Here is an 18,811-nt window from a genome sequence, read left to right as displayed (position 1 = left end):
ATATATATATATATATATATATATAATATCAAATAATTGGTTTTGAAGCTAATAGATTGGGTTGCGGGAAAAGGAGAGTAGTCTATTGTTCACAAAATTTGTTAAATGTATTTTACTACGTATAGACGCGTTTATAATTTTAAGTCGATTTCCCCAGTTTCAAAATAAAAGATATTAAATTGTGGAACATAAGGTTATGACTACGGGTCATAATTTCCAATTTGTGAAATATTCATAATCCTAATTCAGTGCACGAATAATTACGCATGAGCTATGATAGGCTCTGGAAGAAGTCAAACTTAATACTCTATATCAAAGAAGAACAAGAAGCTTGATTTTTACTCTTATTTGTCCGTCGCGTGTCCTAAAGCATGGAACACACTGCCGGATGAAATCCGTGGCAATCACTCGCTCGGTACTTTTAAAACTTTTAAAGGTTATACGGGTGTACATCCCATGTATTATTCGGTGCAGAGTGAAGACGCTCTGTTGTTTACCTGACGCAACCATCTAGTAAAAAAGAAAAAAGGAAAAAGTACATCGTTCAGTGTTGGACTTTACGGTCCCTACTGGCAGTGGTGATCTCCGCTTCTCGGCCTTTCAGCCAGGAAGTGCAACGGGGTGGGGGACTGGTGCTTTCGAACACTCTTCCTTAGACCTAGTACTTTAAGTCCAATACCCAGATATACAGAGCTGTCACCAATTCTTTTAAAGTGTCCCAAAGTCAGTTTAAAACTATCTAACAATTTTTGTGATCGTTATCAATAATTTTGTTCCCTATTGGGTTTGAGTCTGATCCACACGTATCTATTATTTATTTAATTTATTATGCAAAGGTCTATTTAAAACTTTTTAAAAGTAACGCGTTTAAATCAAAAGTTAAATAATGTGAAAATTGAGGCTAAATTAGAGTGCATGAACTAAAAGTCTTTGAGTATTTAGCCTAAGTTTTAGAATACGTATGTATTGTCTTTGATTAGGCATAATGTTGAACAAGCAGGAAAAAGTGCTTACGTTCTGATCTTCTGGTTCTCATTTGACCCCGTAAATGGCTTAAGCGACTTTCACACTGACTAGGTCATTTTCCAAGCAATTTAACTTAGGTTATATGACGTATAGCCATTCACAGCAAGTCCTTTCACAATAGGCTGATATAAAACTTTGTAAACTCATCCCAGTTACCTTCTAATCTTATTTCAATCATTATAAACAAATATTTGGAAATTAAGAATTTGTAAGTAAGACGAAGTTTCGAGCTCAGATCACTAAAGGATGTCTACGATAAGTTTATTAATTTGTTTTCAAAATAAACTAATTTCTGATCCAGAAATTCCATTTTATGCTAATGTGTTGACTTTTTCTTGACGAAATATAAGCTTACATAACTTAAAATTATGTGCAGAAGCCGACACGTCTACTTGGAACTCCCCACGACACGCACAAAATTTGTTCCGTAAGATTGCATAACAGTGAATGCATGTACAGTGTAATTGGAAAGGACCGTTAAGCTTTGTGATTTTAATGATAATTTCCTAAATACGCGTAAAAAAAGGGTATTGAATACATGGGATTGAAATGGTTGAGTAATGGCACTGTTTCCAACGTTTGAGGCGTCAACTGAACGGATCTTGAAACATGCTTGAATTAAGATCAGTTTTTCAACTGTCCCAGTTTCCTTTTAACTCTAATATCCAAGTGTGAAAGCCACCAAATTCAGTGTAAATAATTCACAACTTAAAAAATTTAAATGTTGTGTTTTGATTTTATATGCACCTTCAACCAATCATTAGTTGCTGTTAGTGTTCAAACAGTCTAATTTCACGTGACCACTTAAAAATCTCGTTATGACGATGCTTTTTACAGTTATTAACTTATTAATTTTATTAACGTTATAATTGTTAACCTTATTTATATAAGTCTTGGCCCAAAATTTAGTTGCTTTTAGTGTTAAAATAGTCTAATTTCGTGCGACCACCTAAAAATCTCGTTATGACTATGCTCTTTTATGGTTATTAACTTATTAATTCTATTAACGTTATAATTGTTAACCTTATTTATATGAGCCTTGGACCAAAATTTAGTTGCTTTTAGTGTTAAAATAGTCTAATTTCGTGTGACCACCTAAAAATCTCGTTATGACTATCCTCTTTTATGGTTATTAACTTATTAATTCTATTAACGGTATAATTGTTAACCTTATTTATATAAGCCTTGGACCAAAATTTAGTTGCTTTTAGTGTTAAATACCGCACTTTTTATTTGCAAATAGTTGGCTTAACATGATTTTAGACGATGAATATGATGGTTTCATGGATTTTAATATTGGCCTGGTATGAAAGACCTTGTTTGATTGTGAAAGACACTTAATGGACATAATTATGTATGTACTGTTAAAGCCACTTGATCCATGGAAACAGAGCTGTGTACTTTACTCAACTTCTAGGTTTGTGTTTTGTTGTTTTAGTATTAAGTTTACTTTTCTAAACACAAATCAGAGGTTACTAAATCATGGTATATGATACTAAAATTACAGAGCATATATCGTGGTTCTAAAAATTTTAACTTCGGTTTAATGGTCCTTGGAGCGTGCTTGAGTTTAAGCACTTTCGCCTGAAATACATCCACGTGACGAACTCCAAAAAAAATATGGCTTACATATACAAAACCTAGCAAAAGTTATATAGTGTGTTTTGATTTTGAACAGCCAAAATGCACAGTTATGGATCCAGCTCAGACAATGATGAATCCGGCCTTCGTGTTCGCAGATCCTCAGGTCTTTCCACTTCTCTTTTGAGCTCATGTACTGGACGAGTTTGCAGTAATGAGGTATTTGGACCTCCTAAGAAGTATTGGGTTAAAAAAGACTTAAATGCTGGGTTGAAATTCAGATGCTCCATGGAGTTTGAGAAGTGGGTTGTCTCACGTAACTGCGCCATAGCAAATAAAGGATTGACTGTTTGGGGTATGATGCTGGACATATTATTCCAAAATGGTTCATTGGGTATCCGTGTCTGTGGGAGAAATCCAACAATTCCAGAGACTTGTTGAAGCTCAGGAAATCCTAGAAAAATAAAGTAAATATGGATTAACCTATAGCATTTTCTAATTCCTTCTCATATTTATGCAAATGTCCACATAAACTGAAAGCCTACAAAATATTTTTTTTATAAAAAAAGAATAATTAATATATTAATATCAAATAATGAGAGCAAAAAAATCAAATACTGGTAAACTCATAAGCTGAGACACTTTCCAAACAACTTTGTGAACACATCCAAGGTTTTTTTAAGGCAAGTCCGCTGCTGTCCATGCAAACAGTTCATTGACACTACTACTACTACTACTAATAACTCACTGCAATACCAAGCCGCCAGAGGAAAACGCAGCTACGCACGCTCCTCCTCCAGCCTAATCTATTCAAGGCCTCCCTCTTTACACCCTCCCAGAAGTTCCCATTTCCTTTAAATCTTTATTTTTGACATTCTCCCAATCCAGACGAGGACGACCTGCTTTGTCTTTCATTGATACTGAAAAACATGAAACCCATCTTTTGGTGTTTCTGACCGCCGTTTAGATCATGCCGTGCGGCATCAATGAAGCCTCTTTCCCAGGATTTCCTGAGGATCGAGCTTGTTCCTGCAAATTTTCTGCGTTTCGCGGTTGGTTTTTAAACTATTAAGATTCTTTCCCAATCTTTTGTCATTTAAAGGTAATATAAAGTGTTTTGGCAACAATGCAAAAGTAATTTAGGACGTAACACATTTTTGCCTTTAACAGAAAACAAGACGCATTCTGGTATCAAAAGCTCTAAACTCTGACAGTTTTTGAATTTAAAGATGGCAATATAAATTATTTTGACTAAAAACAAATGAATAATTTGGAAATATAACATGTTTTTTTTACCTTCAGCATAAGAAAAATCAATTCTGATCTCAACAGGTCAACACCCTAACAAATTTTGCATTTTAAAAAGTTAATATAAAATATTTTGGTAAAGAAAACAAGAATAATTTAGTAATATAACGTCTTTTTTGGCCTTCAGCATAAGATAAAAACCATTCTGATAAAACTTCAAAACTTGAATAATTTCAGCATTTTGTAAAGGCGACATAAACAAACCATAGAAAAAATCGAAAACTTTTAGGTATTTTCGGACCAAAATAAGAAATGGGCTAACATATTGAAATAATTGATTAAAATCAATTCCTTGTAATAGAGCGATTTTGAAATATTACTTTGATAAAAAGTGCCACACATTGGCCTTTTGAATCACCACAGGGGCTGATTCGGAATTAACGTCTGTAGGCCGGTGAAAATAACAATCCCGATTGGAATTTTCCCCCCTATATCCCTGTAATTTCTGTGACTTCCTAAATTCTGGGGTGGGCAAATGTCGTTTATACCAGTTTATTTGGTTTAAGCGGAACAGTAGTCAACGTCTTGAAAAAAGTTTCTTCAGCCATTTACCTTTTTTTAGTAGCCTAGAAATTAAATTAAGAAATTAAATTTTGTTGCTTCGATACTAACTGTTCCATAACGTAACCTAAGCTTACGCAACATAAAACTCGATATACAGCCTGAGTTTATATGGCATTGCTTCCTTATTTACAATATTTGCTCCACAATATTTACCTAACTTACAGTAAAATCGCAGGTTATGTTACAGTTGCACTGAGTTGCTTCAAAAATTGTGTTAATAAATAAAATTTTAAATTTTATCTTAGTGGAATAAGAAAATTTTGTAACCTACAAATTACATTCAGATTATATTTTGTTGCTTCGATAACAACTTTTTCATAGCGTAACATAAGCTTACGCAACAAAAAACTCGATGTACAGCCTGAGTTTAAATAAAATTGGAATTTTATCTTAGTAAATGAGAAAATGTAGTAATTAAGAGAATTTTGTTTAATTTTTGTAGTAACCTAGAAATTAAATTCAGAAATTAAATTTTGTTAAATCTATACTAACTGTTCCGTAACGTAACATAAGCTTAAGCAAACAAAAACTTGATGTACAGCCTGAGTTTACACGGTATGGCCTCCTTTACGGGCAAAATCTGCACCATAAGATTTACATAACGTCAAGCAAAATCGCATGTTATGTTATAGTCGGACTGATTTACTTCGAAAATTGTGTTAATAAATAAAACTGGAATTTTATCTTAGTAAATAAGAAAATACAGTAGTTAAGAGAATTTTGTTTAATTATTGTAGTAACCTAGAAAATAAATTCAGAAATTATATTTTGTTACTTCGATACTAACTTTTTCATAGCGTAACATAAGCTTACGCAACAAAAAACTCGATGTACAGCCTGAGTTTATACGGTATGGCCTCCTCTACGGACAAAATCTGATCCATAAAATTTACATAACGTCAAGCAAAATTGCATGTTATGTTATAGTCGGACTGATTTACTTCGAAAATTGTGTTAATAAATAAAATTGGAATTTTATCTTAGTAAATAAGAAAATGCAGTAGTTAAGAGAATTTTTTTTAATTTTTTTAGTAACCTAGAAATTAAATTCAAAAATTAAATTTTGTTGCTTCGATACTAACTGTTCCATAGCGTAACATAAGCTTACGCAACAAAAAACTCGATGTACAGCCTGAGTTTACACGGTATGGCCTCCTTAACGGACAAAATCTGTTCCATAAGATTTACATAACGTCAAGCAAAATCACAAGTTATCTTATTATAAAAGGTTCTATGGCAGCATCATTAGAATTTAACTAGACTCATTTCTGAATGGCTTGTGTTCTTTGGTCACGGAGAGTGAAGTTATATTTTTGATGAGGGTAAGCTATTGACATATTCTTAAGTGACATTTCACTGAGGATTAGCTTTCGTGGTAATATTTCTTCTTGTTAAAGAAATACAAACATTCTTTAAATTTGAAACTTACTCCTCAAAATATGAGAAGTCAAATTGAAAAGATAATTTTAGAGGGATTTATCAAAAGCGAAATGGTGCCATGTCCCTGAACCAAAGCCTACATTTATCATTCAAACCGGAGTTAATTTTTTTTGTTTATTGAAAAATCATTTTTCCCTAAATTTAAGATGTAGCTTTAGCAGAGTTTACCTAAAATTTAAACCGGTTTGATTGTGAGGTGAAAATAACTAATGTAAAATAATTTAATGAAATAACTCGATGGTAAATTAATTTAATTATTTAATTAAATTTAAGTATTAGAAATAAATAATCAATCCAATAATTGAATAATTAAGCTAATTTTATAGTAAAGTAAAATTAATTAATCTAATAATTATGTTAACCTTATGAAATAGTTTGATTGAAAATAAAGCCTACGTTTTAAAATAATAAAATATGTATACCTTGAATACGAGTTCCAATATTTGGTACATAGTTTGGGGACTCACGACCCAATGCTTTCTCCCTTTTTCGCCACTTTGCTCTCCGATTTTGGAACCAAACCTATGAATTAAATATACATTAGTTGTTCAGAAATTGATTAAACAGTACACTTTTTGAAGTTCAACTGATGGAATTCTGCGCGAAAGTTTGAAACCTTATTGGAAATTTACCCATAATATTAGCCACCGCATTTGCTAAAATTATTTAAAAGTGCCTTTGAAAACTATAATTATTGTTCACAAATTAGATAGTTCATGATTAAATTTAATTATACTTAGTTATTTCTCTTAATGATATTTTGTAAAATATTTAAGACCGAACAGGCGAAAACATTTAGGGCGAAAAATATTTTATACCATGACAAAACGAATAAAGAAATCTTGAGCATTTCGCTTATACCAAACTATGCGCCTTCAGCGTTCATACAAAAATAGCCTAAAACATAGCACTCAAAAAGGAAAGTTAAAATTTTAAATCAAAAAGGAATATAAATAAAGATAATATATATTTTTATTTAATTCAACTTTGATTTGATACTTTCTCTTTCTTTTTTTTTTCTTAAGTGGTATTTTTTAAATTATTTCTGTCTCAACGCTGAAGACAACTATTTTGATAAAGGCCAAATGTCTGAGTGTTTGTTGTTCAACTTTTTTTTTCTAAGGGCTATAGACCTGTTATTTTCTTACCCACAATATAAGCCACAGTATTTGCCAAATATTCTTTAAAAGTTCTTTGACAACTATAATTATTGTTCACAGTTAAATAGTTTTTACTTTAATTAAATTTAATTAGTTTACTTAATTTTATATTTGTAAATATTTAAGACCGAACTGGCCTACCATGACAAAACGAAAAAATGAATCTTGAGAAACCAGCGGCTCTAGCCTTTGTGATATATGAAAATCCCTTTTCTTTTGCTTAAATCTTTAAAGGTGACTTGAAGAGCTCCGAAATTTTTGAAAAGTATAACTTTACTAGGCGAATATAGCTCAAATTTACCAAACTATTTGCCAGAAAAGATTTCCGAAAGAATTATACCAAAAAAGATACAGTTCCACCGCATTGGCAGCGCTGGTGTAAGTAAGTGAACCTGAATATATGTTTTACTTTTCGGGAGGAGTTAACAGGAGTTTGAGACAAAGAATTCTTCATTAATTAAAAATCTGGTTAAGAGGTCAACATAATCTGAATTTTGTTCGCCATGTTCTTTTTTCTAACCAGAAATCTTTTCCTTGTGATATTACTAACAAGATTGGTATGCCGATTTTTCAGAGTTGGTACAGAACATCTGTTTGGAGTGTAGCCTATGCCTGATTAGAAGTTTTTTTTTGACAAAGTTCAGTATTTTATTTTTAAGATAATTTTGTCATTGTATGTCTTTAAATGCTGCTTTAAATTTTACCCCAAATGGAGTTATAAGTTTAGACTTGAAGGATTTCACGAACTGTTGGATCATTCAGATCAACAATTACGACTGTTTCCATAAACAACGTTTTTAGCAAAAATCTTCAGTGAAAATTGGGAGGATGACAACATCGAATGCCGTAATACCTAAGGTGTCATGCGGTATTAACCTGTTAAACTAACTTTTATTCTAAATTTTTAGTTGTTCCATTACTTTTGCTAGGTAATAGGCGAACACACTACAAGATGTGTCTTTTTATGGTCTCCAAATATGCTAATCGTTCCCTTTTGCAATTTCATTTTGACACCCTAAAGGGACCCTTATACTGAAAACTTGTTCCTCATTATTTGCAAGTAGAAAACGATTACAAAAAATCCCATTTCTGCTTTAAAACAACCATAAATGCTTACTGATCTCATTCCAAAAAATTCATTGGTTCACTTTAAGCCCCCCTCCCTTTCTAATTGATAAATATACATATATTCACACTATCTAATAAATTAGTGTGATACTTTTCTTTCCACCGAGTGACTGGTGTTCGCCGTAAAACAGTAAAGAAGAAAAAAGTTGCGCTATCGTAAAATGTAATTTGAGTATATAGAGTATACATCAAAGGACAGCGGTAAAGCGAAGCAATGCCCTTTTAGGAATAAGATAAGTAAGTATTTAAAATTGTGTTAAAGTAGTTTTATTATTTTTGGAAACTATTTATTACTGCAAAATATAAGAAAAACGTTCGTCCTTTAAGTGCTTAAAATGGAATATGCGAAGCGAAGTTACTAATTTGATTAAATAAGTTAAAATATTAAATTGAATATTAAATTAAATGTTAATTAAATATTAAAGTAACTATTAATCCCTATTAGTTAAATTCTCCGAAAGTCTTTGATTAAACGTAAGATTTTTTTATAATATCAATAGCTAATAGTCAAGCGTAGTTAGTATATTTGGAAAGAACACAAAAAGAGGTATCGAGTGGTCTCTTCTACCTAGCGAAGTAATAGGAAAAACTATAAATTTACCAACTTTTAACCTAAATAATCAACTTTTTCTGTTTTAAACACCTTGGAGAGCCTTTCCTGGTGGCTTAGAAGAAAAGATGCTAAGAGTTTGCCAAAACACATGTTATAAGCAGTACATTGTGTAACATACCACCTTTTGAATTACCTAGCCGACTTATCCTTAGAAATAAAATCAAAGTTTATTATTTGGTCGCCATCTGTCGATTAACAGAAGTAGTTCTTTTCAAGGTTCTCCTCCTTAAAAGTTAATCAGTACCACTTACTCCAGTATTAAGAGATGAGTGGAAATTCCTAATCCTTAACAATGGAAAAACAGATATTACAGAAAAGGTATGAAATTGAGTTCAAAATGAGTCTCTATTCTTTTCCCCCTTTGTTTAAAAATCTTATTGAAATAGTTTCCTACAAATGAGTTAGTAAATGGATTTTTCATCAAGGGCAATTTACTAGCATCAAGGATACAATACGAACTCGATTTATCAAACAGAACGGAAAATGATGTGGTTGAAACGTTGAAACTAATTTTGATATATCTTGGCCGTTGGCGTTTGTATTTGATTGTGAACGAATTAAATAAAAAAAGAGTTTTTTTAACTGAAAGTAAGGAGCGATATTAAAACTTAAAACGAACAGAAAGTATTCTGTATATGAAAGGGGCTGTTCCCTCCTCAACGCCCCACTCTTTACGCTAAAGCTTTTTACTGTTTTAAAAAGTAGAGTTGAGAGAAAGAGTCAAACTTTAGCGTAAAGAGCGAGGCGTTGAGGAGGGAACAGCCTTCTGCTGCAGGGTTCTCTGATACGCTGAATCTGATGGTGTGATTTTCGTTAAGATTCTATGACTTTTAAGGAGTGTTTCCCCCTATTTTCTAAAATAAGGCAAATTTTCTCAGGCTCTTAACTTTTGATGGGCAAGTCTAAACTTAATGAAATTTAAAATTTAAAATCAGCATAAAATACAATTCTTTTGATGTAACTATTGTTGTAAAAATTCTGTTTTTTAGAGTTTTGGTTACTATTGTGCCGGGTCACTCCTTACTGCAGTTCGTTATTACGAACTGTTTGACAGTCTGCTAGGTCAACATCTACATAAACTTTGCCGCTAAATTTTGAAATAGTAAGAAGAATTATTGCACTTGCGCAACTTATGAAATAAATTTCAGCCCAAATATTCTATTTATAAACTTACATAGCTTGTATAAATAATTTTCAATTGTATTTTTTGCTTGAGGCCTATACTACCGAATGGTTATTTATATATCAAAAGGATCTAGGAGCTGTGCATGGTTCGAAGCCTTATCCTTAATGGGTCAACTTGTGGTAGCTGATCCAATGAATAGCCTTGACGATACTGTGCTCGTGACAAGACAAAGATGAAGCAACATATTTATCAAACAGTTCGTTGTAACGAACTGTAGATAAGGGGTGACCCGGCTGAATAGTAACCGAAACTCTAAAAAACGGAATTTTGATACCAATAGTTGCATCAAAAGAATTGTATTTTTATGCTAATTTTAAATATATAAGTTTCATCAAGTTTAGTCTTACCTATTAAAAGTTACGAGCCTGAGAAAATTTACCTTATTTTAGATAATAGGGGAAACACCCCCTAAAAGTCATATAATCTTAACGAAAATAAAACCATCAGATTCAGCGTATCAAAGAACACTATTGTAGAAGTTTCAAGCTCCTATCTACAAATATGTGGAATTTTGTATTATTTGCCAGAAGACAGATCACGGATGCGTGTTTATTTGTTTTTTTTTCTTGTGTTTTTTTCCGAGGGGTGATTGTATCGACCTGGTGGTTCCAAGATGTCGCGAGAGGGGTCATTCTAACGGAAATTAAAATTTCTAATGCCCTATTTAAGTGACAAAAAAAATCGGAGGGCACCTAGGCCCCCTCCCACGCTCGTTTTTTTCACATTTAGTGAAAGACAGGACTAATTCCCGATCCTTCCAGTGTTGCTCTAGAACAAAAGAAAGAAATGCTTTAAAAATTAGATAAGAAATGAATTTTTCATCTAGAGCAATTTACAAGGATCAAGGATACAAACATGATTTATCAAACAGACTGGAAAAATGAACTTAAAAAGGTCTTTCCCCCTTTGTATTAATCATTATCTTTGTAATATAGAAACATATAAATGTGTTTAGGAAAAAGTGATAACCGTCTGCAACATCAAAGGAAGAATGACAATGCTGCCTGTTTTTTTTTTTTTTTTTTTTTTCTCTGAAAACAGTAAATTGGTCATATAGTAATAAAAATAGTATATATAGAAGTAATAAAAATGTACTATAAAATAAAATATATAAAAATATATAAATATATATTAATGTAAAACATATAAAATAAATTATATGTAATTCATTACATATAGTAATAAAAATAAAAACTAGCAACAAAAAGGGATTTAATACATAGTGTATTGTTTTTTGTTTTTTTTTCTTTTTTCTGCGAAAAAATGGCCTTCTGGCTTAGTGCACTTCCAGACAGAGAAAATTTCAACAAAAAGAGCATCTCTTTCTTCACTGGAGATAAAGCAACTCGTCAAGCTTTAAGTTTCGAAAGAACAGGCTAGGTTAGGCATTATGGCCATGAAGGTAATTAAAAGTTAATTAGAAGGTAATTACAAGGTAATATATATAAAAGTAAACGTATATTAATCGTCGAAACACATAAATACATTGAAAAAAATATGGCTAACGCGCTAAATATCAGAGGAGAAATGGACATTATGTCCCAAAAACAATAAAATGGCCATATAATGCAGTAGCCCCAATTGGAGGGGGACAAGGGGCCATTTCCCCTCGCCCTTAATATTTTCAAAACAAATTCTTTTGTTATTTTCATTGTAAATATTTTCCCCCACCTTTGTATCTTTATTAACAAAATTGGGAAAAAATCCTTCCCCCTATCCCCTAAATTCTCTTTGACTGATGTCCCTGAGGCACCATAGAGTAAAAAGTGTTTTCATACATGTGATAATGATTTTCTTCTTTTTTTGATAAAGCAGGAATTTCAACAAGTAATCTGTGAAATTATTTCATCTATGAAAATGAAATAACTTGTCAAGCATCAGGAAAGAGAGCAGAGTAGGGAAAACCATGGAAAATTGTGTGGCGAGCCATGGCTGGCTGTCTGCAAATATGGGTTCTATATAAATATGGTTCTTTAAATATGGTTTCTAATGGGCTCTAAATACTCCTTTCCGGTTTTCCACAATTATTTTTCTCTTTGACTTGTTCGAAGTAAAAGAAATGAATTCTTTACAGGGATGAATAGTAGGTAAACGGTGATCCTTTCAAACAGTTCGTGGTAACGACCTGTAGTAAGGAGCGACCCGGCTCAATAGTAACCAAAACTCTAAAAAATTGAATTTTGATATCAATAGCTACATCAAAAGAATCGCATTTTAATGCTGATTTTAAATATATTTTCATCAAGTTTAGTCTTACCCATCAAAAGTTACGAGCCTGAAAAAATTTGCCCTATTTAAGAAAATAGGGGGCAACACCCCCTAAAAGTCGTAGAATCTTAACGAAAATGACATCATCAGATTCAGCGTATCAGAGAACCCTACTGTAGAAGTTTCAAGCTCCTATCTACAAAATGTGGAATTTTGTATTTTTTGCCAGAAGACAAATCACGGGTGCGTGTTTATTTGTTTGTTTTTTTTTCTTTTTCCCAGGGGTCATCGTATCGACCAAGTGGTCCTAGAATGTCGCAAGAGGGCTCATTCTAACGGAAATGAAAAGTTCTAGTGCCCTTTTTAAGTGACCAAAAAAATCGGAGGGCATCTAGGCCCCCTCCCACGCTCATTTTTTCCCAAAGTCAACGAATCAAAATTTTGAGATAGCCATTTTGTTCAGCATAGTCGAAAACCATAATAACTGTGTCTTTGGGGATGACTTACTCCCCCACAATCCCTGGGAGAGGGGCTGCAAGTTACAAACTTTGACCAGTGTTTACATATAGTAATGGTTATTGGGAAGTGTACAGACGTTTTCAGGGGGATTTTATTTTGTTTTGGGGTGGGGCTGAGGGGAGGGGGCTACGTTGGAGGATCTTTCCTTGGAGGAATCTATCATGGGGGAAGAAAAATTCAATGTAAAGGGCGCAGGATTTTCTAGCATTACTATAAGAAAACAATGAAAAATAAATATGAAAACGTTTTTTCAAATGAAAGGAAGGAGTAGCATTGAAACTTAAAACGAACAGAGATTATTACGCATATGATGGGTTCTAAAAATACTTTAGCATAAAGAGCGAGGTATTTAGGAGGAGATAAATACCTCACTCTTTATGCTAAAGTATTTTTAGTAATTTCAACTATTTATTCTATGGCCTTTCTGATTCAGGGGTCATTCTTAAAGAATTGGGACAAAACTTACGATTTAGTGTAAAGAGCGAGGTATTAACGAGGGTACAAACCTCCTCGTATACATAATAAAAATATAAGATTGTGAAAGTTTGTTACGTAAGTTAATTCTTAAGTTACGTATATTTTTTACTAATAAAAACATTCGTTAAAAATTAAAAGTTCTAGTTGCATTTTTATGTAACCGAAAAATTGGAGGGCAACTAGACCTCCTTCTCCGCCCCTTATTTCTCAAAATCATCTGATCGAAACTAAGAGAAAGCCATTTAGCCAAAAAAAGAATTAATATACAAATTTCATTTCAATAATTTATGTGCGGAGAGCCAAAACCAAACATGCATTAATTCAAAAACGTTCAGAAATTAAATAAAAAAAAAACTAATTTTTTTAGCTCAAAGTAAGGAGCGACATTAAAACTTAAAACGAACAGAAATTACTCCGTATATGAAATGGGCTGTCCCCTCCGCAATCCCTCGCTCTTTACGCTAAAGTTTGACTCTTTGCCGCAATTCTATTTTTTAAAACAATTAAAAGCTTTAGCGTAAAGAGCAAGGGATTGCGGAGGGGATAGCCCATTTCATATACGGAACAATTTCTGTTCGTTTTAAGTTTTAATGTCGCTCCTTACTTTCAGCTAAAAAAATTAGTTTTTTTTTATTTAATTCAATAATGAAAGCATAAGAACCTAGATCTTCATTGCATTAAATCAAAGAACCGGCTTTTTATTCCGAATGTATTTGTTTCGAGTTTGAAGTAAACATCTCTAGTTATTAGTACTTAAGATAGTTTGCATCATTTTAGAAAAAGAAGGACAACAACTTATAAAGACGATAAACCCGATGACTGGAATGAATGACTTTATTGCATTTGCATTTAATGCAACTGAAAAATTGCATTTAATCACTTTGTTATGTTTTGTTTGAATGAATTTATCTTCTCACTTCAATCGTTTTGCCAGTCTTGGTTGAACTTCGTTGAAGTAAGGATGCTAGGGCTGTTTTATAAAAGTTTTTAACATTATTAGTTTTAATTTTCGCATTTTAATGTAAGTTTATTTATATATACATATTTTTTTCTTTCTCGTATTGTGCTGAAGACGGCCCTTGGACACAGGGCCGAAATATTCACAGAATTGACTTCCATTGTCTTGAAAAGATTTTCCCTGTTGTTTCAACTTTGCATTTGTTTGTTATACAAGACTGATTATAGAAAAAGAAGGACAACAACTTATAAAGGCGATAATCCTGATGACTGAATGAATGACTTTATTGAAAGCCGTTTTGCAGGCCGTATATATACATATACAACAACAATAAGAAGGAAATATATAAGATGGATTATAGAAAAAGAAGGCAAACAACTTATAAAGGCGATATACGCCGTCGAGTTGAGCAAGCCTGTTTACCGTAGAGCCGATATCTGAAGTCATAATAATAATAAATTTTTAATAAGTTATTTTCTCCCAGAAATAAATATGTTTTTTTGTGTTTCATTATTACTTTTTTTTACCAGGAGTGACTGCATTGACCCACTTTATTAAAATAAAAATAATAATCAATATTACTCAGTAACATTCAGCAAGTACAGTATTTCTTATTAACACCAAGTCTTATTTGATTTTTTTAATCATTTGATTATCTTATTCGATTTTTTTAATCACGCATTTTCAATGCGTGACTTTCAACCAACTACTTTGAAAACGTTACACTGTCTGAGTCTGAGAGCATTAAATATATCGGCGTTGATATGAAAGCTCAAAAATGTGATATTTTTAAAAGTCCATTCAACACTTCGTTACTCGATAGAAATGAATGTTAGGAGTTCCTATCTCATCATTCATAAGTAGGTTTTTTTTTGTGTATATTTTGAAATTACTTTACTTTGTCCCTTTTATATACTTATGTTTTACTTGACATTCTTTTTTTTTACTGTCTTCCAAAAATATTTTTCACTATGCTTTTCAGCCCATCATAAAAAAACAGAAGGCGAGCATTGAAATATTGACCTTTTTTCCATGGGGTGAAATATGAGTAGAAAAACAACTAAGAGTGGGGGCAACTTTAAAACTTAAAGTGGACTGGATTTATTCTGTATATAAGTGCGGTGCCCCCTCCTCAACTCCTCGCTCATTAAGCTAAAGTTTTTTAGTACTTTGAAAAACTATTTCTTTTCAATTCAATGGCTCTTGTGTTGCAGTAAATGTTCTAAAAATGGACAAGAGTTGAGAAGGAGTTATTCCCCTTCATATAAAATCTTTGTTTCTTTTAGGTTTCAAAGTTGCTCCTTACTTTCAGTTGAAAAACCTTCAAAAATTAAAAATTTCTTTTAATATTTCAAAAATTTGAAATTTCATTTTTGATTCAGAATATAATGTGCGGCGCTGGCCCCTCAAATGCTTGTTTTATTGCTTTTAGAATGGATATGTCGATAATTGTAAATAAATTAGTGACACCTACTTTTTCAATTTTTGTGCTTAAGAATTCAAATGTTCGATTACAATTTAAATTTCAATGATACAAAATTTGAATATACTGTCAAAATTTGCAAAGACTAGTATTTTTGTTCATGGACGAATTCCTAGACGAATTTTGATTTTCTATGTGACTGAAGCCATCATAATCTTTAAAATAGGATTTTATGACCAATAAATGCATTATACATCATCTTTCAATACTTTGAAATATTTGTATAATAAATAGGAGATATTACCATTTAAACTGAAATCAAAGTTCTTAGTAGCATCGGACCCCCCCCCACAACGAAAGAAATTTTATGGTGAGGCTCCTCATCCGCATTGTCCTTTCCACCTCTGTTCCGATAGGCGTGGGAATGTAATATTTTATACTACATAGAAAAGTATTTTAAATGAATCCTACCCCCCCACCATACTCTTTCTATATGTGTCTGAAAATTCACTTAGAGGTAGCAGTTTAGGTATTAAAATGGACTCTTTTGGTATCTGCCCCCACCCCCACCTTCAAAATGACCCCCCTCCCTCCTTCACGATAGTTGATGCGCAATTACACATCAATAAACGCGATGCTATACAATATTTTATATAAGAAAACAGGTTTTTTAAACTGCAAGTAAGGAGCGACATTAAAACTTAAAACGAGCAGAAAATATTCCGTATATAAAGGGGTTGATTCCTCCTCAACGCCTGGCTGTTTACGCTAAAGTTTGACTCTTTCTCTCAGCTCTACTATTTAAAAAACTAAAAAACTTTAGCGTAAAGAGCAAGGCGTTGAGGAGGGGTCAAACCCTTTTATATACGGAATAATTTCTGTTCGTTTTTAGTTTTAATGTCGCTCCTTACTTGCAGTTTAAAAAACTTGTTTTCTTAATTTAATTTCTGAATGTTTTTTAATTAATGCATGGTTTGATTTTGGCTTACCGCACATGCATAATTAAAACGAAATTTACATATTATTTTGTTTTTGGCTAAATGGCTTTCTCATAGTTTTGATCGGACGATTTTGATAAAAAAGAATGGGCGAGGAGGCCTAGTTACCTTCCAATTTTGGGTTGCTTAAAAATGCAACTAGATTTTCTTATTTTTTACGAACGTGTTTGTTAATAATAAACATACGTACCTTACGAATTAACTTACGTAACGAATTTCTATATTTACATATTCATTACGAATATGAGGGGGTTCACCCCCTCGTCAATACCTCGTTCTTTACAATAAAGCTTGAATTTGGTCCCAACTCTTAAAGAATGACCCCTGAATCACAAAGGCCTTAGAATAAATAGTTGAAATTGCTAAAAATACCTTAGTGTAAAGAGCACGGTATTGTGGAGGAGACGAACACCCTTATATGCGCAATGTTTTATGTTCGTTTTAAGTTTTAATGCTGCTCATTTCTTCCAGTTGAAAAAAATTATTTATTTTTTCATTGTTTTTTTTTTAATAATGCTAGAAAATCCTGTGCCCCCTTCATGGAAATTCTCTTCTCTCATGAAAAATTCCTCTATGGAAAGATCCTCCCATGTAGCCTCTTCCCCACGACCCGCCCCCACCCCAATGCGAAAAGGTCCCCCTGAGACGTGTGTACATTTCATAATCACAATCGCTATATGTAAACAATGATCAAAGTTTGTAACTTGCAGCCCCTCCCCCGGGGACTGGGGGTAGAAGTCATCCCCAAAGACATATTTATTAAGTTTTCGACTAAGCTGAACAGAATGGCTATTTCAAAATTTTGATCTGGTGACTTCGAGGAAAAAATGTGCGTGGGAGGGGGACTAGGTCCCCTCCAATTTTTTGGTCACTTAAAAAGGGCACTAGAACTTTCAATTTCAGTCAGAATGAGACCTCTTGCGATATTCTAGGACAACTGCGTCGACACGAACACCCCTTGGAAAAAAAAACAAAAAAAACAAAACGAATAAACACACATTCGTGATTTGTCTTCTGGCAAAAAATACAAAATTCCACTTTTTTGTTGATAGAAGCATGAAACTTTTACGGTAGGGTTCTCCGATACGCTGAATCTGATGGTGTGATTTTTAACTTACTCAAATACAGTAGGCTACTGCCATCATTTGGTACTACTGCCTCTGTAGCTGGGAATCCTAAAACACAGTTGTTTGGTACTTTTAAATCGATTAGTAGCGCAGAATTTTTAATTAATTTATTTAATTTTTAATTGATCGCAAAATTATTTTGGGCAATGTCGCACATTGGTTTTACAAAATGGAAGAAAACAAAACTTACCGATGACACAATTTGTATAGTCACTTATCGAAACTTTTAATTTATGTTAAAGTTATGTTTATGCTCTCTTCCAATTTTCTAGGATCTCTAATTTGATGCGATCATCCCAGGGGAAAAAAACAAAACAAAAAAAAATGTACATCGATCTTAATAAACATCCATCAACCAAACATACATGCATCTTTTTTCTAGAAAAATCGAAAAAAAAAATTACATTTCCACATTTTGTAGACTGCAGCTTAAAGGCATATTTCTGTTATATAATGAATCTAATAAAGCAATTTTCGACAAGATTATACTTTATGATCAGTCCTTAGGATAAAATAAAACAAAATAAACGTGCATCCAAAATCTTCCTTCTGGAAAAGAATATATAAATTCCATATTTTGTAGATTTTAGCTTGAAACCTCTACGACAGGGTTCTCTATGATTAATCTAATGAAGCAATTTTCACTATGACCGCTCGCCTTTTTAGGAGCGGTAGATTTGTAGCTTTTGGTAGGTGACAATAAATTGGATGAATTTTACATATTTAGAATCAGCATAAAAAGCAAATTCTGTTGATGTGTCAATTGTCATCAAAATTCTGTTTTTAGCCAATTTTACATATTTAGAATCAGCATAAAAAGCCAATTCTGTTAATTGTGTCAATTGTCATCAAAATTTTGTTTTTAGCCAAATTCTGTTTTTAGTCAATTTTACATATTTAGAATCAGCATAAAAAGCCAATTCTGTTCACGTGTCAATTGTCACCCAAATTCTGTTTTTTGCCAAATTCTGTTTTAGCCAATTTTACAGATTTAGAATCAGTATAAAAAGCCAATTCTCTTGATGTGTCAATTGTCATCAGAATTCCGATTTTAGTTTTGGTGAATAATGGCCAGAGATGCCACTTGCTTGCAGT

The 18,811-nt window shown here is 32.5% G+C and overlaps 1 protein-coding gene and 1 long non-coding RNA gene across 4 annotated transcripts in view; one reads left to right on the top strand and one right to left on the bottom strand.

Annotated features, from left to right (window-relative positions):
• Positions 1-2,676: 2,676 nt before the first annotated feature.
• The window catches only part of LOC136038260 (retinal homeobox protein Rx2-like), a 34,577-nt gene continuing 18,442 nt past the window's right edge, over positions 2,677-18,811 (bottom strand). The window contains exons 3-4 of the mRNA XM_065721376.1: positions 6,342-6,441; positions 2,677-3,061 (exon numbers count right to left, since the gene is read on the bottom strand). Coding sequence (XP_065577448.1) covers positions 2,718-3,061; positions 6,342-6,441 — 444 coding nt within the window. The 3' untranslated portion in view covers positions 2,677-2,717. The remainder of the gene's footprint in view (positions 3,062-6,341; positions 6,442-18,811) is intronic.
• The window catches only part of LOC136038261 (uncharacterized), an 84,493-nt gene continuing 79,837 nt past the window's right edge, over positions 14,156-18,811 (top strand). For all 3 annotated transcript variants that reach the window (XR_010620163.1, XR_010620161.1, XR_010620162.1), the window contains exon 1: positions 14,156-14,231. This is a non-coding gene — a long non-coding RNA (uncharacterized LOC136038261). The remainder of the gene's footprint in view (positions 14,232-18,811) is intronic.

The sequence above is a fragment of the Artemia franciscana genome, chromosome 17 (assembly GCF_032884065.1).
Source record: "Artemia franciscana chromosome 17, ASM3288406v1, whole genome shotgun sequence".
NCBI classification, from domain to species: domain Eukaryota; kingdom Metazoa; phylum Arthropoda; class Branchiopoda; order Anostraca; family Artemiidae; genus Artemia; species Artemia franciscana.
The sequence above is the reverse complement of the archived record's forward strand: the minus strand, read 5'-3'. Positions and strand labels throughout refer to the sequence as shown.